General features: G+C 46.6%; 1 protein-coding gene across 3 annotated transcripts; it reads left to right on the top strand.

Moving 5' to 3' along the window:
* The first annotated feature begins 39 nt into the window (after positions 1 to 39).
* Positions 40 to 20,695, top strand: LOC119035931 (protein CutA homolog). Of its 3 annotated transcripts, none has more exons than XM_037127443.2 (6): positions 40 to 2,061; positions 8,412 to 8,560; positions 12,271 to 12,330; positions 14,012 to 14,057; positions 14,325 to 14,374; positions 17,482 to 20,695. In XM_037127443.2, exons 1-6 carry the CDS (start codon positions 2,044 to 2,046, stop codon positions 17,582 to 17,584), a joined length of 426 nt encoding a protein of 141 aa, XP_036983338.1. In that variant the 5' UTR covers positions 40 to 2,043; the 3' UTR covers positions 17,585 to 20,695. The 3 variants fall into 3 exon arrangements, with proteins under 3 accessions (XP_036983338.1, XP_036983339.2, XP_036983337.1); XM_037127442.2 differs by lacking the exon at positions 40 to 2,061 and adding an exon at positions 4,034 to 4,196; XM_037127444.2 differs by lacking the exons at positions 40 to 2,061; positions 8,412 to 8,560 and adding an exon at positions 2,070 to 2,618.
* The last annotated feature ends 167 nt before the right edge of the window (positions 20,696 to 20,862 follow it).

Here is a 20,862-nt window from a genome sequence, read left to right as displayed (position 1 = left end):
GACTGCAAACCCTCCAGTAGCAAAGCGGAGCTGGCGGAGTGGGCGTGGTCGGGAACTGCCGGACTCCTGAGACTTGTGTCCGTCAGGGCCGATCGGAGGGTCATTGGTGATTGTGGAGTCGCAGTCCGGCGAAGTCTGAGGCGCCGCTCAATTGGTCACGCAGTTGTACTTTTCCTGTTGGCTTGTATATTTCCCACGGGGCTCGAAGGCTCGTCGGATATCTGGCAAGCGGAATAGTGAGAATGAGGACCCACGGAAGGTTAATTGGTCTTGCGAGCAGCCTCCTGGCTCTCAAACCATACTCTTGGCAGAGGCGAGGGCTGAAGTGGCAGAGGCCGCTGAGGACTGGGCGGCGGCTGAGGCTAACCCAGGCGGACGGAGGTGATGGGCATCCTGAACCCCGGTCAGGCACGTATCAAGAGGCGGTGACGGGCCAAGCCTCCGGAAGGCAAGACGAAAAATCTCTTCTTCCAGAAGCTGGAAGAAAGTGTGGGTAACACCGACAGGGGACCCTTTGGGGGCGTCATTTGAGTCAGTCTTGCGGCGCACGATTCAGAAAAACAAGAAGGCCATCATCATGAAGTGTTTCGCCCCCTTCCTCTAGGTGGTGTTCATTCCGAGTGACTATACATCAAGAAGATGGAGACTGAGTTAACCTTTTGGGTCCAGGACAAGACCAGACCAGACCATGGGGGTGGGGGTGAGTGACAACCTCTGATGCTGAAGGATGTCTGCAACCATTCCAAACGCATTACACACATCTGATGGAAACCACTGGGAAAGGCAACCCAGATAAATTTCATGCGAACAAGGGATGGCTTGAGAATGTAGAAGTTGCTACAGTTGACAAAATTCAGGGTTGATAAGGGAGGAAGAACCTTTAAATGCCCAGTTAGCAGCGAAGTAACTCCAACTCCAGAAACTGATCAGAGCTAGAAGCTATGTGCCTCAATGGGTCTTCATGCCAAGGACATGAGCTTGTTTTGGAAGTACATTCCTTAGTAGACCTTTAGGGGAAAAGACAATCTGGACGTTTCAGAGGAAGCTAAGGACAGGATTTTCCTCTTTGTGTGTGCCAGTGACACGAGTGACAAGAAGATAAAAACCGTTGCTGCTTTAGAAAGATCCTAAACCCACATGTCTCTTGGAAAGAAGGTTAAAAAAAAACATTCCTGTTTCCCGGTGATCACACCCCAGAGTATCATTAACTGCTGCCCTCTTTTTGGCCTGGTTTCATAATTGTTTTATCTATTAAGCCCAGAGTTGTTTAACAGAAAAAAAAAAAAAACTTTAGTTCAGAGTGTTGCTAATTTTGAACAGCGGTCCCAATCACCCAGGCTCATTGTTCTTTGCTCATCCTCAGGTAATACTGTTTCTCCCTCCGGAAGGCACTAGCTGTCTTCAGTCCTTGGATCAGGGAATAGTTGAAGCATTCAGGAGGTATTACACCAAGCACATGTCTGACCACTTTGCTGACTGTATTAAATAAAACCCCTTCTCTTACTTTGAAAGTAACATGTCAACAACATTGCTGACACTTTGATAGTGATAAAAGTGTCTATGGATGATATAAAACCAGCCATTCTTACTAAAGCCTGGTGGAAACTTTGGGACGACGTGAATGAATAATTATGCATATTTCCTATAAGCTGTTTTTTAAAAAAAATCAGTCTGAAAAAAACAGATGGGCTTTCAATTCATCAATATTGATGAAAATGAAATTAATGAGCTATTGAAGTTCCAAATTTCGGTGGTAATGAGAGTCTGTAGATGAGGAAGAAGACAAGTCCCTAGAACCAGAGGTAAAGATGAGCCTAAGGAAATTGAATGCTGTCTTATTCTCTTCTTGAGGCCTCACTGGTGCTGCAATGAATATGGATCCTTTCTTGGATCGAAGTTTGGCCTTTACAAAAGATCATGATAAAATTGTTGTGTACCTATCAAGAGGTGCAAGAGAATCTTCCAAATAAAACCTCTTTTCTAAAGAAAGAGAAGGGAGATACGTAATGAAGAGGAAATGCGGGTGAAGAAGATGGACACAGAATGAGTCTGAAGAACAGTGTAAGTCTGAATCCTGTTAGGAGGAGGTGCAGGAAGAGGGAGGGTGAGAAGCCTCCAGGGGAAGAACCTGGACTGTCAGGCAGTAGCACTAAGAATCTTACTAGATCTGGAAAATCTGCACAAACCAGAAATGCAGGATTAGACTTTTGGAATCCAACCTCAGAATCGAATTTGGGAGGAGTAGATGTGCCTGAGTTGATGGAAAAAGTTGAACCAAGAGGAGGTTTCTTCCAAATAACAATTCATCTCTTGCCATCTTTTCCCTGTTGCCCCAACATCACCTTCTTCACGACCATCCTTATGATCAAAATTAGCAACACTCTGAACTAAAGTTTTTTTTTTCTGTTAAACAACTCTGGGCTTAATAGATAAAACAGTTATGAAGCCAGGCCAAAAAGAGGGCAGCAGTTAATGATACTCTGGGGTGTGATCACCAGGAAACAGCCACATGTCCATATATATCATTTAGTTGTTGGGCAAACATTTATTAAGCCTAAACTTAATAGGCTTCATTTGGAGTCCTGGGCTAAACTGGGAGACATATCTCAGAATTTAAGGTAAGTGGTCATTCTTACTAATCTAATAGGTATAGAAGATCAGAGTCTTAGTTTATTTTAGTGGACTATGAATATAAAGGTTTTCTTAAAACCACTCAGCCTCATTTCTGAACTCTGTTTTTCCTAGATACTAAGTGCTCGAATCACAAATGGAGGTTTTCTGAGTTAACCTTGGTAGTTGCCATGAGGATACTTACTCTGAAAATGCTAACATGATCTTCCATTTTATAAAGCACTTTTACATTAGCCTGTACTGTTGTTAATCTTCCCTTTAGACCTATGAAGTTCTAGCCCATCCTTTAGCAACCCCCTCCCCTAACAGTTCAGAGAGGTTAGGTGACTTGCCTGAGTCTGCACAGCTAATGATGTAAATAAAACTAGGGCCACGACTGATTTATTCACTACTTTGTCAGAAACTTTGCTAGGAAGTGCGTCACACCTTTGAGGAATTATAGTGCCAGGGAATGGACAGGTAAATTAAAATAAACACAGAAGCTGTGAACTGGCAGCATGCAGGCCAGATCTGGCCCACAGATGTATTTTGTTTGACCTTCCCGTTTTAAAACAATTTCAAATTGATTTCCAGTATCCCCCAATCCCCCAATCAAAATATAGAACAGATCCCTTAATTTTGAAAAGTTTACTTATGCCCTTGTGCACTCAATCCCTTCTCCTGCCCAGCAATGCCATCATTTAAAACTTAGGGTATTTCACATTAAAAAAAAACTGGCTTAAAACGACAGGCCCAACCACAGTGGACTCTGCATTCCTGAAGGGCTACAGCCATTAGCTTGCTACTTTGCTTGTTTGCAGTTCCCCATAGTTGATATTAAATGTTGCAGCAGAAGTGTGTGCCCAGTGCCTCAGGGGAACAGAGGACTGTGAGATTAACTGGGAAAGGCTGCTGGGGCAGCTGGCCTGGAAAGATGAATGAGTTCATAGGGAGAGCAGTTGGGGGCAAGAGTGTTCTAAACCAAGGAGGACTGGAAGGGACATCCTGGGAGGAGGGGGTGATGTGGGGGAGAGCAAAGCAGCGGAGTGTGCCCCAGTCGTCTTTGTAGGCGGGATGGGCCTGTATCAAGTGGAAGAGTTTAGTGTATGTGTGTCAGAGTTTGTGTGCTTTGCTTTCTGAAGGCTTTCTGTACCTAAGGAATACGTGTTTTTATCTGTACATCTCTGAGGATTTTATTATTTTGTTGTTGTTGTTGGAATGAGAAGGGAATAAATAGTATTTTTATTTTTGTAAGGGTTATAGGTCTGCGTCTGGTGTTTGGGCTGTACGTTTCTGAGGACAGAGGGGCCGGAGAAAATTCTCCCGGCTTCCCAGCCACCTCCACTTTCTTGCTCCAGCCAGTCTGTCGGGGGCGGGGCAGTAGGGCAGGCAGCAGGTGGGGGGGCGGGGCGGGAAGGCGGTTCAGGCCCTTAGTTTCCGCCCCCTACCCCCACCCCGGGGATTTTAGCCACAGGCCACATTCGCTGCGGCCGCGCCGCTAAATTACCGGCGACGCCATGGATAGGCTGGGTTCACGGTGCCCTCTGCCAGGCTACCCTCGGTCCTCTGTCCTTATATGCCTCCTGGTGAGTGCTCCACGCTATGACTTTACCAGTCCCCTCAGCCCTAAACGTCCAATCTGGAAACTGATGGAAGGAGACACGCTTTCCTTTAATGCCCTTGGGAATTTGAACTGGGGGCAAGCAGGTAGGGGATGGACAGTAAAATCCATCGGGACACCACTCGGTGTCCTGGAGGTCGTGGTGTGGTTTTGAAGCCTAGCAGCGCCCTTTCTTCACTGCTTCAGGAGCGGTGACCCTGGCTGTGTGTCACACCCTGAGTCAGGGAGGTTGAAGGGGTGTCTGGTGGTGGATTCTCGTCTGCGGGTCACATGATTGAGTCTTTTCTTTTTGTTGCAGTTACCATGTTGTTTTTCTGCGGCTTTGTTTTCTCGTCTCAGAGATACCTTAAAATGTTGAGGTTGGAAGTGATTGTTCACAGAGGTTCTCCAGTGGTGGAGGTGGCAGAGGGGGAGGTGGAGAGGGTTGGAAGCGCAGGGATCTAGCCTAGCTCTCATGATCCCTTTTGGGTGATTTCTTCCTCTTTCTGGCCCCTTTTCCTCATCGGTAACAACTCACACATATCAGTGGCTCTTAACCCTTCAGGGCCTGTAGATTTCTCTCTCTCTTTTGTTTGTTTGTTTGGATTTGTACCCAAGGGAAATGTATAGATAAACACAGTGTTTCGTTTCATTCATTCAGAATATTCATGGATCCCTTAAAACTAGGTGGATTATAAATTTATAATCACTAGGTGGTTTCTGAGTCCCTTTCTGCCTTAACACAGACTGTAAAGTCAACCCTAACTTCTTAAAGGCTATGCAAATTCTCTTTGACAAAAAAAAGGAAAAAGGCAGAATAAGACGCAAAGTAACTGAATGGATACATAAAATATTTTAAAAGAATGTAAAAATAGAAAAGGCACATAGTAAAAGACATAAATAGGAAAGTGTTAAACGACTGTAAAAAATTATAATAGAATTATAATAGATCTTTTTCCCCTTATAATATTTCTGTTAGGGAATATCGTGATGTATGTATTTTCCATCAGTTTTGCAGTAATATAATGTCACTTTCTAACATATCGTAGTCCATCCTTGGTTCCAGGTTGACCCTTCATGCTTCTGATCCTTTGTTGATGTGGCCCACAAATGTTTCTCAAGGCCATACTCCCTGTCGGAGTTGTAAAGTGCTGGGAATACAGAAATGAGTGAGACCGAAGAGCGCATGTCCAAGGGAGGCGACATACACAAACAACTCTGCTTCCCTGGGGTCAGTGGTACAGCAGGAGGGTGTTCGCAGCAGTCCAGCCTCTATCCAGCAGATGCCAGGCAATAGCATCTCTTCCCATCATGTCAGGACAACAAAAATTGTCTCCAGACATTGCCAGATGTCCCCTTGGTGGGAGGGAAGCAAACTGCCCTGAGAACCACTGGATTAAGTGAAGCTGAACCAACCCCACTGTATTAATTCCTAACTGGGCCCACTGGAGTTTAAAGAGCCCTGAGTGGGAGGCAGGAGTCTGGGATACAAGTGCTGGCTCTGTGTGTGGTTTCTGAATGTTCTGCCTCAGTTCCTTTACTTGTTAAATGCAGGCCTATCTTAGATAATACTTGAGAGCACAGCCTGCAGTTTCAGCAGCACAGGTGGCATTTAGAATTAGGCTACATTTTCCACCAGCTCACCCACAGTGTCTAGCACACTTACGTGTGAATGGAGGTGAAGTTAACTCCTCGAATATCAAGGCAGGTAAGAGCTTAGTATCTGATTCTGAGTTCGTATGAGTTCCAACACATTTCAGGTGAGCTTGTATTTAATCTTAGCTATGTTGCGCTGATACCTGCTGGCTGGAATGCCACAGATCTTCCCTAGGAATGGCTTTTTTTTTTTGGTTGGGGGACAGGCCATTGCTTTTATTTGAAGTCTGTGCTATAAGCCAACCTCAGGTCCTGTGGTTGATTCCTTACAGTGTTCCAGGATGTCTAGTTTTCTGCTAAAAGCACTGCCTAACAAGCCTTATCTCCTTCACAAGACCAGTCAGCCTTAATAACAACATCTTGCTGGGGTATCGATTCACTAGTCTACAAGTATTTATTGAGAACCTGTCGTGTGTCATGGACTGTGCTGGGGATACTGTGATGAGCAAGACACAGCCCCTTTCTTTACTGAATTTGTGATTGCAGATTATTTTTTCCTATCTCATTTGAACTCATGGCAGCTCTGAGACAGGCAGCACAAGCGTTAGAATCTCTGCTTTCTAGGAGATAAGGTTTATAGAAGGAGAGGCAGTGACTTGCGGAAGGCCAGGGCAGTTAGCAATATTGGCACTAGGGTTTAACTTAAGTCCTACTGTGCACACGTCCACACACACACTAAAACTTCATCGAAAAGTCTTTTCTTTTCCATGCATGGTGACTGGTTTAGTTCAGAAGACTTAGTATGTTGAATTGGTGGTTTGGTGGAGGTAGCCGGAGGGAATGAGAAACCCAACCCAGACAGGCCTCTAGTCAAACTGAAGCTAAAGACAAAAACGCTGCTCAGGCCCTGCCAAGAAGGAGAAGTAGGAGCCAGGACTTGGGCGACAGCATAACAGGAGTGGGAGGACAGAGGTTCATTTGAGCAAGGAACAAGCCTGGCTGGGAGGCAGATAAACATACCCTTGTTCAGCCAGGCGTCCGTCACAGTGGGCTCCTCACCAGTTTTCTAGGTCCGTTAATGACTCCATCATGCCCTCCCAGCAGAGAGCCCTGGACGGAGGGTGTCTCCACTTCTTTTCATTCTTTGTGAAATGTTTATCATTAAAACAGTAAGAAAAACTGTATCTTGAATGCCTTTTCCTCTCATGTTGTCATTGCCATCATTTTCTTTTTTCCTGGATCATTGCGATGGCTTTCTAAGCAGGCTCTTTCTGATCATTTGTCATCCTCCCTCCTGGTACCCTACTCAGCTTCACTGTGTTATTACTCTGCTGCTTAAAAACCTCCAAAAGTACCCTCTCACTTGAGGTTTAGCTCCATACTCCTTAGCCTGACCCTTTTCTTTACAGTTGTAGTCAGTTTCATTTCCTCCCGATCTCACACCCAGACCGAGAGAGACCCATGCAGACTGTGTATCTGGTCTATCCCCAAATACCTCTTGGGCTTGTGCATATTATCATTTGCTTAGCATGTCTCCCTCTCCTCTTGTGATCCTACTTACAGTTTCAGATCTAACTTAGACGGTACCTTTGGGAGCCTTCCTCATGGTGCCCTCAGCTCTCTGTTTCAGTAGCACAGGTGGCATTGCTTTAGAAGTAGGCTACCTTTTCCTCTAGCTCACCCACAGTGCCTGGCACATATGCAAATGAATGGAGGTGAAATTAACTCCTCAAACATCATTAGATGTAAGAGTTTATCATTCATTATAATCTCCACAGGATGATAGCAGTTCATTGTGGGCCAGTTAGTGTTACCTCCATAAGAATGGATTTCAAGCCCTGGCTGATGTAGCTCAGTGGATTGAGCGCGGGCCTGCAAACCAAAGGATCACGTTCGATTCTCAGTCAGGGCACACGCCTGGGTTGCAGGCCAGTTCCCAGCAGGGGATACACGAGAAACAACCATACATTGATATTTCTCTCTCTCTCTCCTTCCCTTCTCCCCTTCCCTTGCCCTCTAAAAATAAATAAATAAAATATTTTTTTAAAAAATGGATTTCAAATGGCCTGGCTGGTATAGCTCAGTGGATTGAGCACAGGCCTGCAAAGCAAAGGGTTACTGCTTTGATTCCCATTCAGGGCACATGCCTGGGTTGTGGGCCAGGTCTCCAGTGTGGGACACACAAGAGGCAACCACACATTGATGTTTCACTCCCTCTCTGTCTATTCCTTACCCTCTCTCTAAAATAAATACATTAATAAAATACATAAGAATGGATATAAGGAAGTAAAAAAACAAAAAAGAATGGATATCATGTCACCCAGACTTGAGTCCTAATCCTGGCTTCACCGAATAAAAGCTGTGTGATTTAGAGTGAGCTTCTTGATTTCTGAGCCTCTGTTTTTGATCATCTGCAAAATGCAGAGGAAAATATCCAGGCATGAGAACTTCATTGAAGTACTAAAGCTCAAGATCTCAGGAATTATTTTTTGGATGGGGAATGGGCATGAAAAAATGACGCCCAGCCTTGGTGCCAGTCTGCTTTGAGGAGGCAGATAATGAATGGCCATGTCACTGCTGACTTGTGCTTTCTCCCACCGTTTAGATCCTGACAGCCTCTCTCCTGACATACCCCCTGATCAGGACCCTTAGCCTGCAGCTCCATTCAGCTGTCACTGGCAGTTTTGTCTCCGGCACTTATTCCGTCGTCTTTGTCAACTGTCCCAACGAGCAAATTGCCAGAGATATTGCCAGGTATGGAAAAGGGGCTTAGGTGCTGCCCCAGGAGGCTCAGGGAGCTACCAGGATGCTCCAGCGGGACCTGGCAACCCTGTCCATCCAGGGATGAACTGCACAGCTGTCTGCTTGGGGTGATATGAGGAGCACAGCCGAGTGATCCTGTGGAACCTGCTGCTGGCCTGGAAATGTTGAGCATGGGGGCATATAAGGCATATGAGACCCAGAGGGACAGGTGGCTTACCCAGGGTTTTAAGATAAGAGAAAGCAGGATCCTACCTGTTGAGAATTTTAAGTCTCCTGATTCCTGGTCCATCTCTTTTTCTCCTTGGAGATAATCTCTTTGCTCAGTCCCAGCAGTTCGCTGTGACAGGTGAGAAGGAGGAAGTGGTCGTTCCAAATATTTAGAAAATTTGTAAAAGTGGCTGTTGTATAGTGGAAGGAGCACTGGACTTGTAAACAGACCAGCATTTGAATCTTGGCTCTACCACTTACTGTGTTAACTGGAGCAAGTCACTTCCCCTCTCTAAGTTCCCTGAATTATAATGTAGGATAATGTCACCTACCTCACAGGATGGGGAGGATTTAATGATATGAAATATGTACAGTCCTTACCCTAGTAACTTGAATGTAGTAGGTGTTCAGTAAATGTTTGTGGTAACCAAATTTCCCCTCCTTCATTTATCTTTATAGATACAGCTTTGAAGAGGGTTAGGGGCTGGAGGGTAAGGCATTTGGTTTCTTGCTCCATAGCTCAGCATTCTTGAAGTGGATGATAGACTAGGTTATAGTGTTTTCAAGCATTGAATCTGGTCTTTGGGAGCATACACCCTCTAAATTCTTGGTCATGGGTTAACCTTGCATTTGATTCCATCTTTCTTCCCTCCAACCAGAATGTAATTTTTGCCATGCTAACATTACCTTTGGAGAACAGCTGTTATCTAAAAGAACCTGTAATACTTCAGAGATACAGCCATAGTGTCTAGCAGCTAAGAACTGAAATCCCTCCTGATGCCCCTCATATGCCCAGGGTCTGAACTGAACTGTTTTTTCTCTGGACCTTTGGATCAGCCACAGTAGGTCCTGCTGAGGAGGAACTTCAACTGACATCTGTGAGGTTTGGTGTTGGGAGGAAATCGATTCTAATGCCTGGATTCTAACTGGTAGAAAGTCCAGTTCGGGTAAATGGAATCAGTGTCTGATCAGAGGGAGGTCTCTATTATCTTCTTGCATCTAAGGTTGTTAATGAGAAGTCAGGTGTTTATCAGGGTCTCTCATTTATTTGTAGGTAATACTTTTTCTCTATGGTAATTTTTAGCATTTTCTCTTTATCTTAATGCTCAGTTACTAACTTGCTAAATATTCTTTCTCTATTCTTCATATGTCTTTTTTTAGAACTCCTATTAGAAGAAGGTTGAATTAGTTCCCTATGACTGAGCTTTTATATTTTTCTATTCCCTTATTCTGCATACTGGGAGAATTTCTGAGCCCATTCTTCTCTCTTATTTGTTTTTCATTTGTTACTATTCGGGCCTTCCATTGAATTTTTTGTTTAAACAATGTGGTTTCCCTTTTCAAGATTTCTAATCATTCTTTCATAACCAACTACTCATGTTGCTTAAATGTCTGATTGTATTATAATATGATTCTGTTTTATGGATGCAATAATACTGCCTTATCTTTCTGTATAAGTATAATATAAATACCTATATTTTTTATTTTTTCCAGCTTTATTGAGATATAATTGACATATAATATTGTGTAAGTGTAAGGTGTACCAATGATGATTTGATGTATGTGTATAGCAAAATGATCACCACAATACGGTTAGTTAACACCTCTGTCACTTCACACAGCTTCCTTTTTTTGGGGGGGGTGAGAACTTTTAAGATCTCTCATAACAACTTTCAGGTATACGTAATTATACTTATTTTAAAATCTTGGTTTTGAATGTACTGTTGACCGATCCTCTTACATAAACTCTTTTGTTTGTTGAATTTTTGTCTCCCACTGTTGATACTCCTCAAATGCATACTTTGTTATTCTTAACTGTAACCTCTCCTCTTTTTCCGCTGTGCTTGTGGGGAGGTGCAGGAACAGCTGCAAGGAGTTGGGATTAGCAGAACTGTTTTCAGTATGAGTGTGGTTTGGGGGGACATTCTACAGATTGGGGCACCCTAGTAACTGGTCTCCTGGGCATGAATTCTTCCTTTCACCCCTGTCTCCAGCTACTAGGACACTGTTTTGCCCTTTTCCCCAGAGTGCCTAGCCCTATTCCTCCTTCCTGGAGACATATACCCCATCACTGCTGCCTGGCCCACGGGAGATGTGGGGCACCCACCTGCTCTGCCACGGCATTCCCGCAGTTCACTGTGACGGTCGCCTCCAAGTTCCTGCCTGCTGTGGTTCCCATTGCCTCCCGAGACAGCCGGCTGCTCTGTCTGTGTGGGCGGTCCCCTGCGTGCTCCCCTCTGTGTCCCGGGCCGCCTTTTGTTCTTTGAGGCCTCCTCACAGTTGCTGGTACAGAAAGGGTTCTCCTTACTGTGTTCTGACATGGCTAAGTGGTATGTTCGGCCTACCAAATTGGACAGAAAGTCGGAATTGGGGTCTTTAGCCACATGACTCTGAGGCAACAGATTGTTTCTCCTGGAGGTTTAACTCACTTGCTGTTTGCCTGCCATCTTTGGAACCAGTCAAATGTAATTGCTCAGCAAGTGATCGAGTGAGCAGGACTCGCAGCAGTTGCTTAAGCAAACGTGTGCCGTGTGCCTTTCCTTCCAGTCAGGGATTTATTTATCTCCTCCAGCTCTGCAAGGGAACGAGGGTGGTGTTGATGCCCCATTAATGCGGAGCCTTAAATAGAGAGCACTGTTCAGCCTGGAGCTCAAGGGAGGAGAAAGTAGGTCAGTTCTCTTGGCAGCAGCTGGAGGAAGGAGGGATCAGTGAGCAAGGCTCAAGTGAGGTTTATCTGGCAAGGTCTTGAGAAAGGTTTGTCAGGGCCTGACTCTGAGGGCTGGAGGTTTTGGTTTGTGGGAACAGTTCTTGGCATCAACAGCTCGATGACTTGGTGGTTCTTCTCTCTCTATGGCACCCACACTAGTTCAAGCCTCTTTGACTGTGTTCACCAGAGTGCTTCACAGGACTCTGAGATGGTCAGACCGGGGATGCCAAGCTGCAGTCTGTCAAAACAAAAATATCTTAGAGGTCTGCAGAGATGGAGATTGTGTGCTCCTAGAGCTATGAAAGAAGCCTTTACCGGAGAAGGTGAAAAGAGCCTATATTTGCCAAAGACAGACACCAGTTATGATTCTTTCCTCACTTTCACTTGGAGCTGTGTGGTCACATGGGTGTCTACAGATCAGAAGATCTTGTATGAAAAAAGCAGAAATGGATAACAAAAGGAGCTCTTGTTGGTGAAGAGGCTTGGGAGCTGCTGGTCGAACCATTTTCTCTTTACACAGCAGGAGAGTCAGGGCGGGTGAGGGGACACGCCTATCTTGGATGTGTAAGGGCGCATAGCCACGCTACTGCAGGGCCAGGAATCCAGGTCTTCTTGTTCTCTGTCCAGAGTTAATCCCCATTCCCTAGGCAAACTGGGCCTATCCTTCAAACTGCCAAGAGGAGGCGCACTCTAAATTATCCTCTGGTTCCTAGGAACTCCTGTCCCCTGTCCCTTCTCTTCAGGTCCTGGCCCTTAGCCCCACTGACTGCCCCTTTCTTTGCTTTAGGGCTGTGCTGGGTAAGAAGCTGGCTGCCTCGGTGAACATCCTGTCTGAGGCATCCTCACTGTGAGTTCTGCGGCGGCCTCTGGAGGGGTGTGGGAGCGCTGCGGGTCAGGTCCTGGCTGGTGCAAAGGGCCCTGCACTGATAGGGAATCCTGAAAGAACAATTCAGAGGCATTTAATTAATCCACTGTTGATTTGTACTCAGAGGAAATTAACCAGTGGGTTTATGTCATCCGTGAATAAAAGCAAAAATGTGCTGCGTATAGAGAAAGGAGGAAAAAACCCTATAGTGTAGGAATAGTGAATCTTGTTTGCACGGTCTTTATTTAAATCCGTTACTTTGCTTTTAGCACACAAGCCAGACTGGGCAGTCCTTCCCTGAGTAAGCCAACTAGGGATATCAAAGAAAATCATTTCCATTGTTTAGGTTCTTTGGAAGACCGAGACGTTGGCATACGTGACAGGCTGCACTGTGTTGACAGCTTCATCGAGGCTAAGCCTGGCCTGCGCCCTTTCTCTCAGCCCACCAGAATATTTTTATTTTAGCATCCCACTCCAAGTGGTGCAGGGTTTGCCTTGTGACTCAGTTCCCCTGATCAGCCTGATTCTCATCTTCCCTCCCGGAAAGAGAGAGAGAATGAGAGAACGGGGGTGGGGTGGTTGCGGAGGGAAATAATATCTACTCTGAAGGTCAAAACAGAAGAACGTTCTGTAGGGAACGCTCCCCCCCACCTGCCTGCCAGCAGCGTCACTGCCTCAGCGGCTCACACGGTCTGTGGCTGTGGCTCCCAGATGCGGCTGTGCGGTGGGTTCCTGAGCTCCATTCTAAGCCTGCCCAATCAGTCTCCCCGAGGGTGGGGCTTGGGTCTCGGAATTTTTTTAAAGTTGTGTAGGTGATTCACATCTAAGGCAGTCTGGGAACCAATGCTTGGGCCCTAGAATAGAATTTCGGCCTAGCATTTCCTTCTGGTGGCCTATATTGATCCTTTTACCGCGGCTCTGTGAGACAAGGCCCATGGCCCAGGTCATCTTAGACCTGCCCAGGGGCAGCGCAGTCGCTGCACAAAGAATGTGCCAGCAAGGGTCACTGTTCCTAAACTGTGGGAACACTGTATTCGCAGGCCACATGTCTTTCCCTTCTCTTCACGGGATGCTGTTCTCACACTCTTTTGTGAACACTATCACTGACTTTTAACTTTTGGACCCGTTTTCATGTCTTGTGAAGCTCACTGCTTCCCTGAAGCCTCCCGCACTTTTTATGTATCCTTTCCTGAGCACTCAGCTTGCAGAGTCGGTGATAAAAGCAGCACCGCTCCTTTGGGGGATGGGGAGGGGCCTGGAAGCGATGGGCATACAATGAGTGTTGAAAGAGCCCGCCACGCCCAGTTTGGAGGTGAGAAAACACAGGAGTTTCCGCAGGGCTTTCCTGTGGTGGTTCTTCATGCGGAAACTGGGGAAGACAACTGGGAGGCAGGGCTGGCCACACCAGAAGAAAAACCACCTCATAGGTGTAGACCTATAAGGGAGGTGGACTTCTTCAAGAAATGGTGAGCCTCTCGCCTCCAGGAATGTTCAGGCGGATGCTAAAAGCATGCATTAGAATGGTTGCCCTGGATGACCTCTATGTGGACTGGGGAAGATTCTCAAGTTTCCATCTCAGTGAGTCACCTAACTGGGCCAGGTGTGACATTTCCCTGGGGCCTGTTTTATGAGCTTTGTGATTTGGTTTTGTTCTCTTCTCCAGCTACTTCTGGAATGGAGAAATAGAAGAAGCCACGGAGATTCTGTTGGTGAGCCAGGCGAGGCGGGGGGAGGGGCGGGGCCTTGAGAGAGGAAGCCCAAGGAAGACCAAGGCCTTTTTCCCAGATTCCAGTGAAACATTAGCAAGGATCAACTGATTGAGGTTCTAGCCCCAAAGAAGATGTCTTAGGTCATCTGGGAGCTGGCGACAGGGCCAGGGACCTGGAGGGAACGCTGTCTCCTAAAAGGCCAGGCGAGCCAGCAGCGGCAGAGCTGGGCTGACATCCTAAAGCAGTGATTTTTCTTTTCTGTTACAGTTAATAAAGACAAAGACTTCCAAGGTCCACATTCTGTCCAGTTATGTCAGGTAATGCTGGTGTCTCTTCTCCACCAGGAGTGTTCTGTAGGGACTGAGTGAATGAGCCCGACAAGCAGGAAACCTTGTCACCAACCTTCTATGTGATCCTGGACATGCCCCATCCCTCAGATTCTCCATATGTAAAATGAGAGGCTAGAATGAGTTAGTTCACACCAGTGGTTCTCAAAATTTTGGTCTCTGAAGCCCTATGCACTTTAAAAAATTACTGAGGACCTTAAAGAGCTTTGTTTATGTGGGTTATATCAAAGTTTACTGTATCGGAAATTAAAACTGAGAACTTAAAAAATTAAAAACAACAATAATAAACCATTATTATTACCATTACATAATAATGTTTTAAATAATACATGTCTACAGAAAGTAACCATATCTCCCACCCCACCCCCCAAAGTGAGAAGAATGGCATCATTTTACGTTTTTGCAAAATCTGGCTTAGTAAGAAGCATCTTTAAATGTTGGGACACTCTTAAAGCTCATGGTGATAAATTCAACTTTTACAAATATCTAATTTTTGCTTGAAAACATAATTTTTTTCATTGGCAGCAAATGATTTAAGTTGTTTTCACCTGAATGATGGACTCGCTGTGCTCATGTATTAAAAAATGTCTACCTAATTCTCAAATCCGAGTAACCATAATTTGTAAAAGTGACCAATTATTGGAACTCAGGCTTAAAAATGGTGTTCCACGAAAAAAATCTAGCTTTAGCTTGTGACTCGAACAGTCAGACAAGGTTAAGGCACCACTGAATTTGGGCATCAGCAAAGTGCCTTATGTGTACTCCCCACTCTGTGACACAGTATTCAAAAGACATACTCAGGGGTTGAAATTTACTAAAAATAGTTCTCTTACCACGTTGTCAGGGCTGTCCTGCAGTGAACTTGGCCTGCTGCCAAGGCAGGTGTGTGGTGGACAGTAGCGACGGCTCCCGCAGGGTGGCGCCGCGGTCCCGACACGTGCAAATGTGCCGGCGCTTCACCCTTCATTGCTTTTGCACCAGTAGTGCAAATGTCGCCATAGGAAGAGATAAATAACACATCAGCCGCGTTATGAAATGGTTTTGGCCTCCGGGACCTCCTGAGGGAATCTTGGAGTTCCCCGGGGAGTCAATGTGGAGAACTGCCGGTGTAAAGCCTTCCCATTCAAAGTGTGATTTTGGAATAATGGGCATCTCCTGGAAGTTTGCTAGAACGGCAGGGTGTCACGGTCTCCTACCCAACCAGGCTTCAGCTTAACATGATCCCCAGGTGATTCCCATGCACGTTAAAAGCTCGAGCAGTACCAGTCTAAACTAGTGATTCCTGTCCTGGCTGGTGTAGCTCAGTGGATTGAGCATGGGCCTGTGAACCAAAGGGTCACCTGTTCGATTCCCAGTTAAGGTACATGCCTGGGTTGCAGGCCAGGTCCCCAGTAGGGGGGACACAAGAGGCAACCACACATTGATGTTTCTCTCCCACTTTTTCTCCTTCCCTTCCCCTCTCTCTAAAAATAAATAAATGAAATATGTCTTTATTACTAGAGAGATAAATTGAGACCCTCTCCACCATGTTAATAATTAAATAAATTAAACTAGTGATTCTTGATGTTGGCTAATACTATAATTGCTTGGAGATTTTTTTAATGGGTTTCAATGACCACTTTAGGCCCTACTTCAGACTTTGACTTAATTTATCTGGGTGGGGGATCAAATACGTTCTTCAGAAGCACCTGACTGACTCTAATGTGCAGCTAGGGATGCAAGTCGCCCTTCTGGATGATAAAACCCTTTTCCTTCATTCCAGTCAGGATTCTGGAAATATGTGGCTATACCGTGGTCTCAGGTCTAGTAGGACATAAGGCCCTGTGTTACCACCTTAGCAGAGGTGTGGGAATGAAGGCACCTTTGGTGAAACTAGCAGGACCAAGAATTTACAGTCAGTGAGGGTCAGCTGCAGGTGTAAGATGGTGAACCTTAGAGCTTAACCTCCAGGGTCAAATCCTGGCTTCTCTACTTGCTAATTGTAGCCCGTGTGCATGCAAATTGGTTAGACTTTTTGTGTCTCAGTTGACCATCTATAAAATGCGGGTCATACTAGTGCTTTGGGATGAATTTACGTGACGTGTACACATCAAGTGCCATGTCATAGGCAGCTGTTACTGCTAACGTGTTACAGATGTCTCCCTCTCTATGTCTGAATACTGTATGTCTGCTTATACAGCACATACACTGGTCCAGGCGTCCGTGAAATAAGAAAATTCATTATCCTGGGGCACTGGGTAAAATTACCCAGCTCACTCTCAGTGTTGAGGCCCCTACCTATACACAGGTGGTGATGCGTGCTGTCTCGTGAGAACTTCACAGTGCCTCACCCGGAAAGGGGCTACTGCTCCCTTTTGACAGGTGGGAAACTGAAGCCCCAGGCCCTGTGTTTCTTCGGTCTGGAAAATGAAGAAAATGTGGCGTTGTGTGCCGAGGGCCAGGCGGAAGATATGGGGAGAAGGGAGAGGGAGTCCCGTGGGTTTGGATGGTCGAGGAGGATCCCTTGAAGAAGTCAATGGCTGATTTTGGCCTTGCAGGAGAGAGAGGTTTTTGACTGATGAACAGGAGCAGGGAGAACTTGCCAGGTGAAGGAGAGAATACACCCGCGTGGGGAGTGCGGGATGGCAGTGAAGATAGTAGCTAACGTTCAGTGAATGCATCCGGTACCAGTCAGTGCACCAGGTCAGTGCTTTATATACTTTATCTTATTTCATCTTTAGCAGTCCAGGCATGTTTCCATTCCCTCTTTTATAAGGTGTTCAGAGAAATTAAGTAATTTGTCCACAGTCACACAGCTAGGAAGGGACAGACTTAGCATTTGAACCCATGACTGTGAGACTCGAAAGCCATCTGGCCCTTCTCTCCTGCTAGTTCTGAGACCAGGGTATAGCCACGTATTCCCACTCGGACAGATGGAAAACATGGGCTCAGGGGTGGTGGGTCATGGAGTTGGACAGGTGGGCCGCAGCAGATTGCAGATCTCAAGGTGGGCCTTGAGTGAGGCTGGCCTGTGGGGTTTTATCGCACGGGCTCATTCTGATCATAGTCACTCACAGGACTCTGCTTTCTTTCCAAAGGTTGGTGCATCCTTTTGAAATCCCAGAGATCTTCAGTCTTCCCATGGACCAAGGAGACGTGCACTATTTGAAGTGGCTGAAGGAGGGCATGGAGGAGGACTGAGAGCGAGAGGCTCTCTGTGAATCCTGCTGGCTGCCTCTGGCCTTCACCCGCTGCGCTCTGGGGAAGGGAGGCCTCTTTCGGCCTCCTAGCGTCTCTGGATTCCGTGTTTTTGTCAGCATAGAGGAGCTAAATAACTTGTGGACGTTGAAGGTCCAAGGCTTCTGAGGCTAGAAGAGGAGGCTGGGCCAGTCAGGCTAAGCAAAAGCCCGCTGGAACTTGTCTCTGAGTGCTTCACCCTTAAACGTGTCCAGGGTGTGGGAGAGCAAGGGTGGTTTTGTGTAGGGGACAGGGAGGGGTGGCAGTGAGGGTGAAGTTTGTCGTCTTCAGCAGTCTCTGGGCTTACCTCGAGTGTCTAGGGTGGAATTACTCTCCTGGTTCTCAGGAGGAAGAATAGAACCAATGACCCGTTTACCTACAAGGGTGTGGGGTGAATGAATGTCTCCTCCTAGAGGAACTGGCAAGCACTTTCTGTATTCAGAGGATGGATTGTGAATGGTACAATATCAGGGACAAGCAGGATTCTTTCTCCTAGCTACGGATGGTGTTCGTTATCCCTGAGCCCGGAGGAGTGGGCCTGCGGATGGGCTTCAGGAGTTTGTGCAGGACTAGGGGAACAGCGGTGCTTAGATGCAGCCTCATCAGTTGGGAATGGGTCTTGCCTCTTTCTAAGCTGAATATGGCAGACCTCAGAAGGTTCCGGTGCCTTGCTCAGTGGAGACATAGGCTCTGAGCCCACCATACTAACCATTTTTACTTGAGCATTAAAACTGAGGATCCTAACGTAGGAAAGAACCCTGGGGAACTTCTAGGCCTGTGTTTTTCGGACTTGCTCCACAGAGCACCCCCAGGGTTGACAGAAGGTGCTGGGACTGCCTGCCCCCTGCCAATACTTTAGCCATGCAACTGTACTTTTACTATTTTAATGTATTGAGCTATCTAGTGAGATTTGTAAGATTTTTTAAAAGTTTTCTTTGTTAAAAGTTGTAAACCAGGGTCTAAGCCAGTCTCTGTGTAGAGGGCTAGAGAAAACTGAACTACACAGAGGTCTAGGAAGCGGGTATGTTGTTACTAAAGGGGCAGCCAAGGCTGCTCACCTGCATCTGGTGCTGCCCCATACCTGCCCCACGGTGCCCGTGGAGGAGGGCAGGGGAGGCTGAGCTCCCTGTAGGGTGAGGAGAGAAACTTAACCTAGGTTCCTCCAGGAATCCCTCATAAGGTAACTCCACTCCGTGGGCAGTTGGGGTGAGGGTCCCCTGATGGTCTGCAGACGTCTGCGGTAGCGGCCCTTCCTCCAGAGGGAATGGTGTGTGGGAGGGGTGGCACCAGGCTCTAGTTCTGATACCTCCTGTTCCTGGACCTTAGTTCCTCCGAACATGAAAACGGGGGTGTGGTGGGGGCGTTTCCCAGGGCTCTTCTGTGAAAGCTTTGTCGGGGTTCAGGCTGAGACCCTTCCCAGGGTCCAGAGAGGACTCTTCTCTAGGCCAGTGGGGATGGTGGCGGGCTCCTCCAAGAGAAGAACAAAGAGAATGATGATGGTGGTGTCCCTTTTCACAACAGATGGTTCTGATAGGTAAGAAAAATCTTGTGTGACATCAACTTGACCGCAAATATGCAGGGGACCTCAGATGGACTGTCCGTGTTGCTTTCAGGGTAAAGTCCAGCTTCTTGGTCTGGTTTTCAAGGCCCGTTACAACCTTGCCCCACCCCACTCTTTCATCCTCACCTACCCCTCCTCTCCTACTCTGGCAAGTAGCTGCACCACTAAGTTATGACACGTTGTCCTGGGTTCAGGCCACGCCCTCTGCCCAAGGAGTCCGTCCACACGCCTGTAGGTGACATGTGGCTGCTGCTTCTCGAGGCCTGGCTCCTTGGCCGGAGGAACCTCTCCTGCTCCGGTGCTCCTGCTGTCCTTGTGTGTCGCTCAGCCTCGTACTTCTGGACTGTGCTGCTCCAGGTCAGGGACAGGTCCCAGTCTATTTGATCTCTTGCACAGGACTTAGCAAATATTTCCCAAATTGATGTTTCAAGGATTTGAATAACTGAAGCTTTTTCCACAGTCTACAGTTACTTTCTAATTTATGGAATTGATAAAACTCTACTTTTTTTCCATGAACTTTCTTCCAAATTTCAAATTATTCCAAATTTCTACCGGTGGCCTTTATTGGGTCATTTTCTGTTCTTTGTATTGAAGACTGCTTCTTGGTGGCCTTTCTTGGCTGCGGTGACTTACAGGAATTAGAAGAAGAGGGGGCAGAGCCCCAGCTCTCTCTACCAGATACTGTGCTCAGGTCCTTAACACTGTTTTATCTCTATAACTTAGTGTTTTCATTTTGCAAATGCAACCAGAGATCAGAAGACATAAGACACTTGAAATAAGCAGCAGCTAGGCCCTGACCCCAAACCTCTGATTCTAAATCGATGCTCTTCACTGCCTCTGTCAGAGAGGTCGGGCAATACCCTTATGGAGACCAGAGACCCAGACAGCCTGCCGCCGCCTGCTCTAAGGAACGACTTCTGCGTTTGTAAACCATCTGCGCAGTAAGTCGGTCTGGCACTTAAAAATGCATCGTACTGTTTACTTCTCCCCACAGATCTGGAGGTTAGGGATAGTATCCTCATTCTGTAAACAGGAGGACTGATTCAGAGGAGTGCAGTGATTTCAGGGTCTGTGTGACTCCAACGTCCATGGTGTGACTAGTGCCGCGCTGTCCTCCCCGAGTGGCGCCGTGGGAGCCAGGCCAGGACCTGGACTAGTGTTCCCACACGGGAACGCCTTCCCAGCGTCTCTCAGGAAGTGTGTGTTTTTGACTCTGGGATCCCCAGAAAAATCAGTTGAGGAAATGAGAAAAAATATTAAAATCATCCGTGAATACTAAAGCTTAAAAGCATAGAGACATGACTGGTTTAAAGGACTCCATCAAATAAGAAATAAGCAGGGAGTGCTAGCATGCCGAGGTGAGGGTCAGGAGAGCCGAGGCAGGAGCACGTGGGAGAGAAAGGCTTACTGCCTGGCCGGTCTTGCTCGTGATGTTACGTGAGAGGGGTGTGTCTGTAGCCCCATACGCTGCAAACCATGAGCTGTTCTTGCAAATAAAATAAGTTCATACACAGTGTGCTTTATACAAATCCTATGAGCCATATTCCAAGAAGTAAGCATTGGAAGCAAAATAGTTCTTGATTTGGTGGTTTTGACACGTGATTCTTGTACTGTTAACCTTGCTAGGATCCTTGAATGTTGCATTATTTGAATATTATCCAATAACATTCCCTGGCATTTT

Source organism: Artibeus jamaicensis, unplaced genomic scaffold, assembly GCF_021234435.1.
Source record: "Artibeus jamaicensis isolate MK-2021 breed Jamaican fruit bat unplaced genomic scaffold, CSHL_Jam_final scaffold_1964, whole genome shotgun sequence".
Classification (NCBI taxonomy): Eukaryota; Metazoa; Chordata; class Mammalia; order Chiroptera; family Phyllostomidae; genus Artibeus; species Artibeus jamaicensis.
Note: the sequence above shows the minus strand (reverse complement) of the source record. Positions and strands in the feature narration are given on the sequence as shown.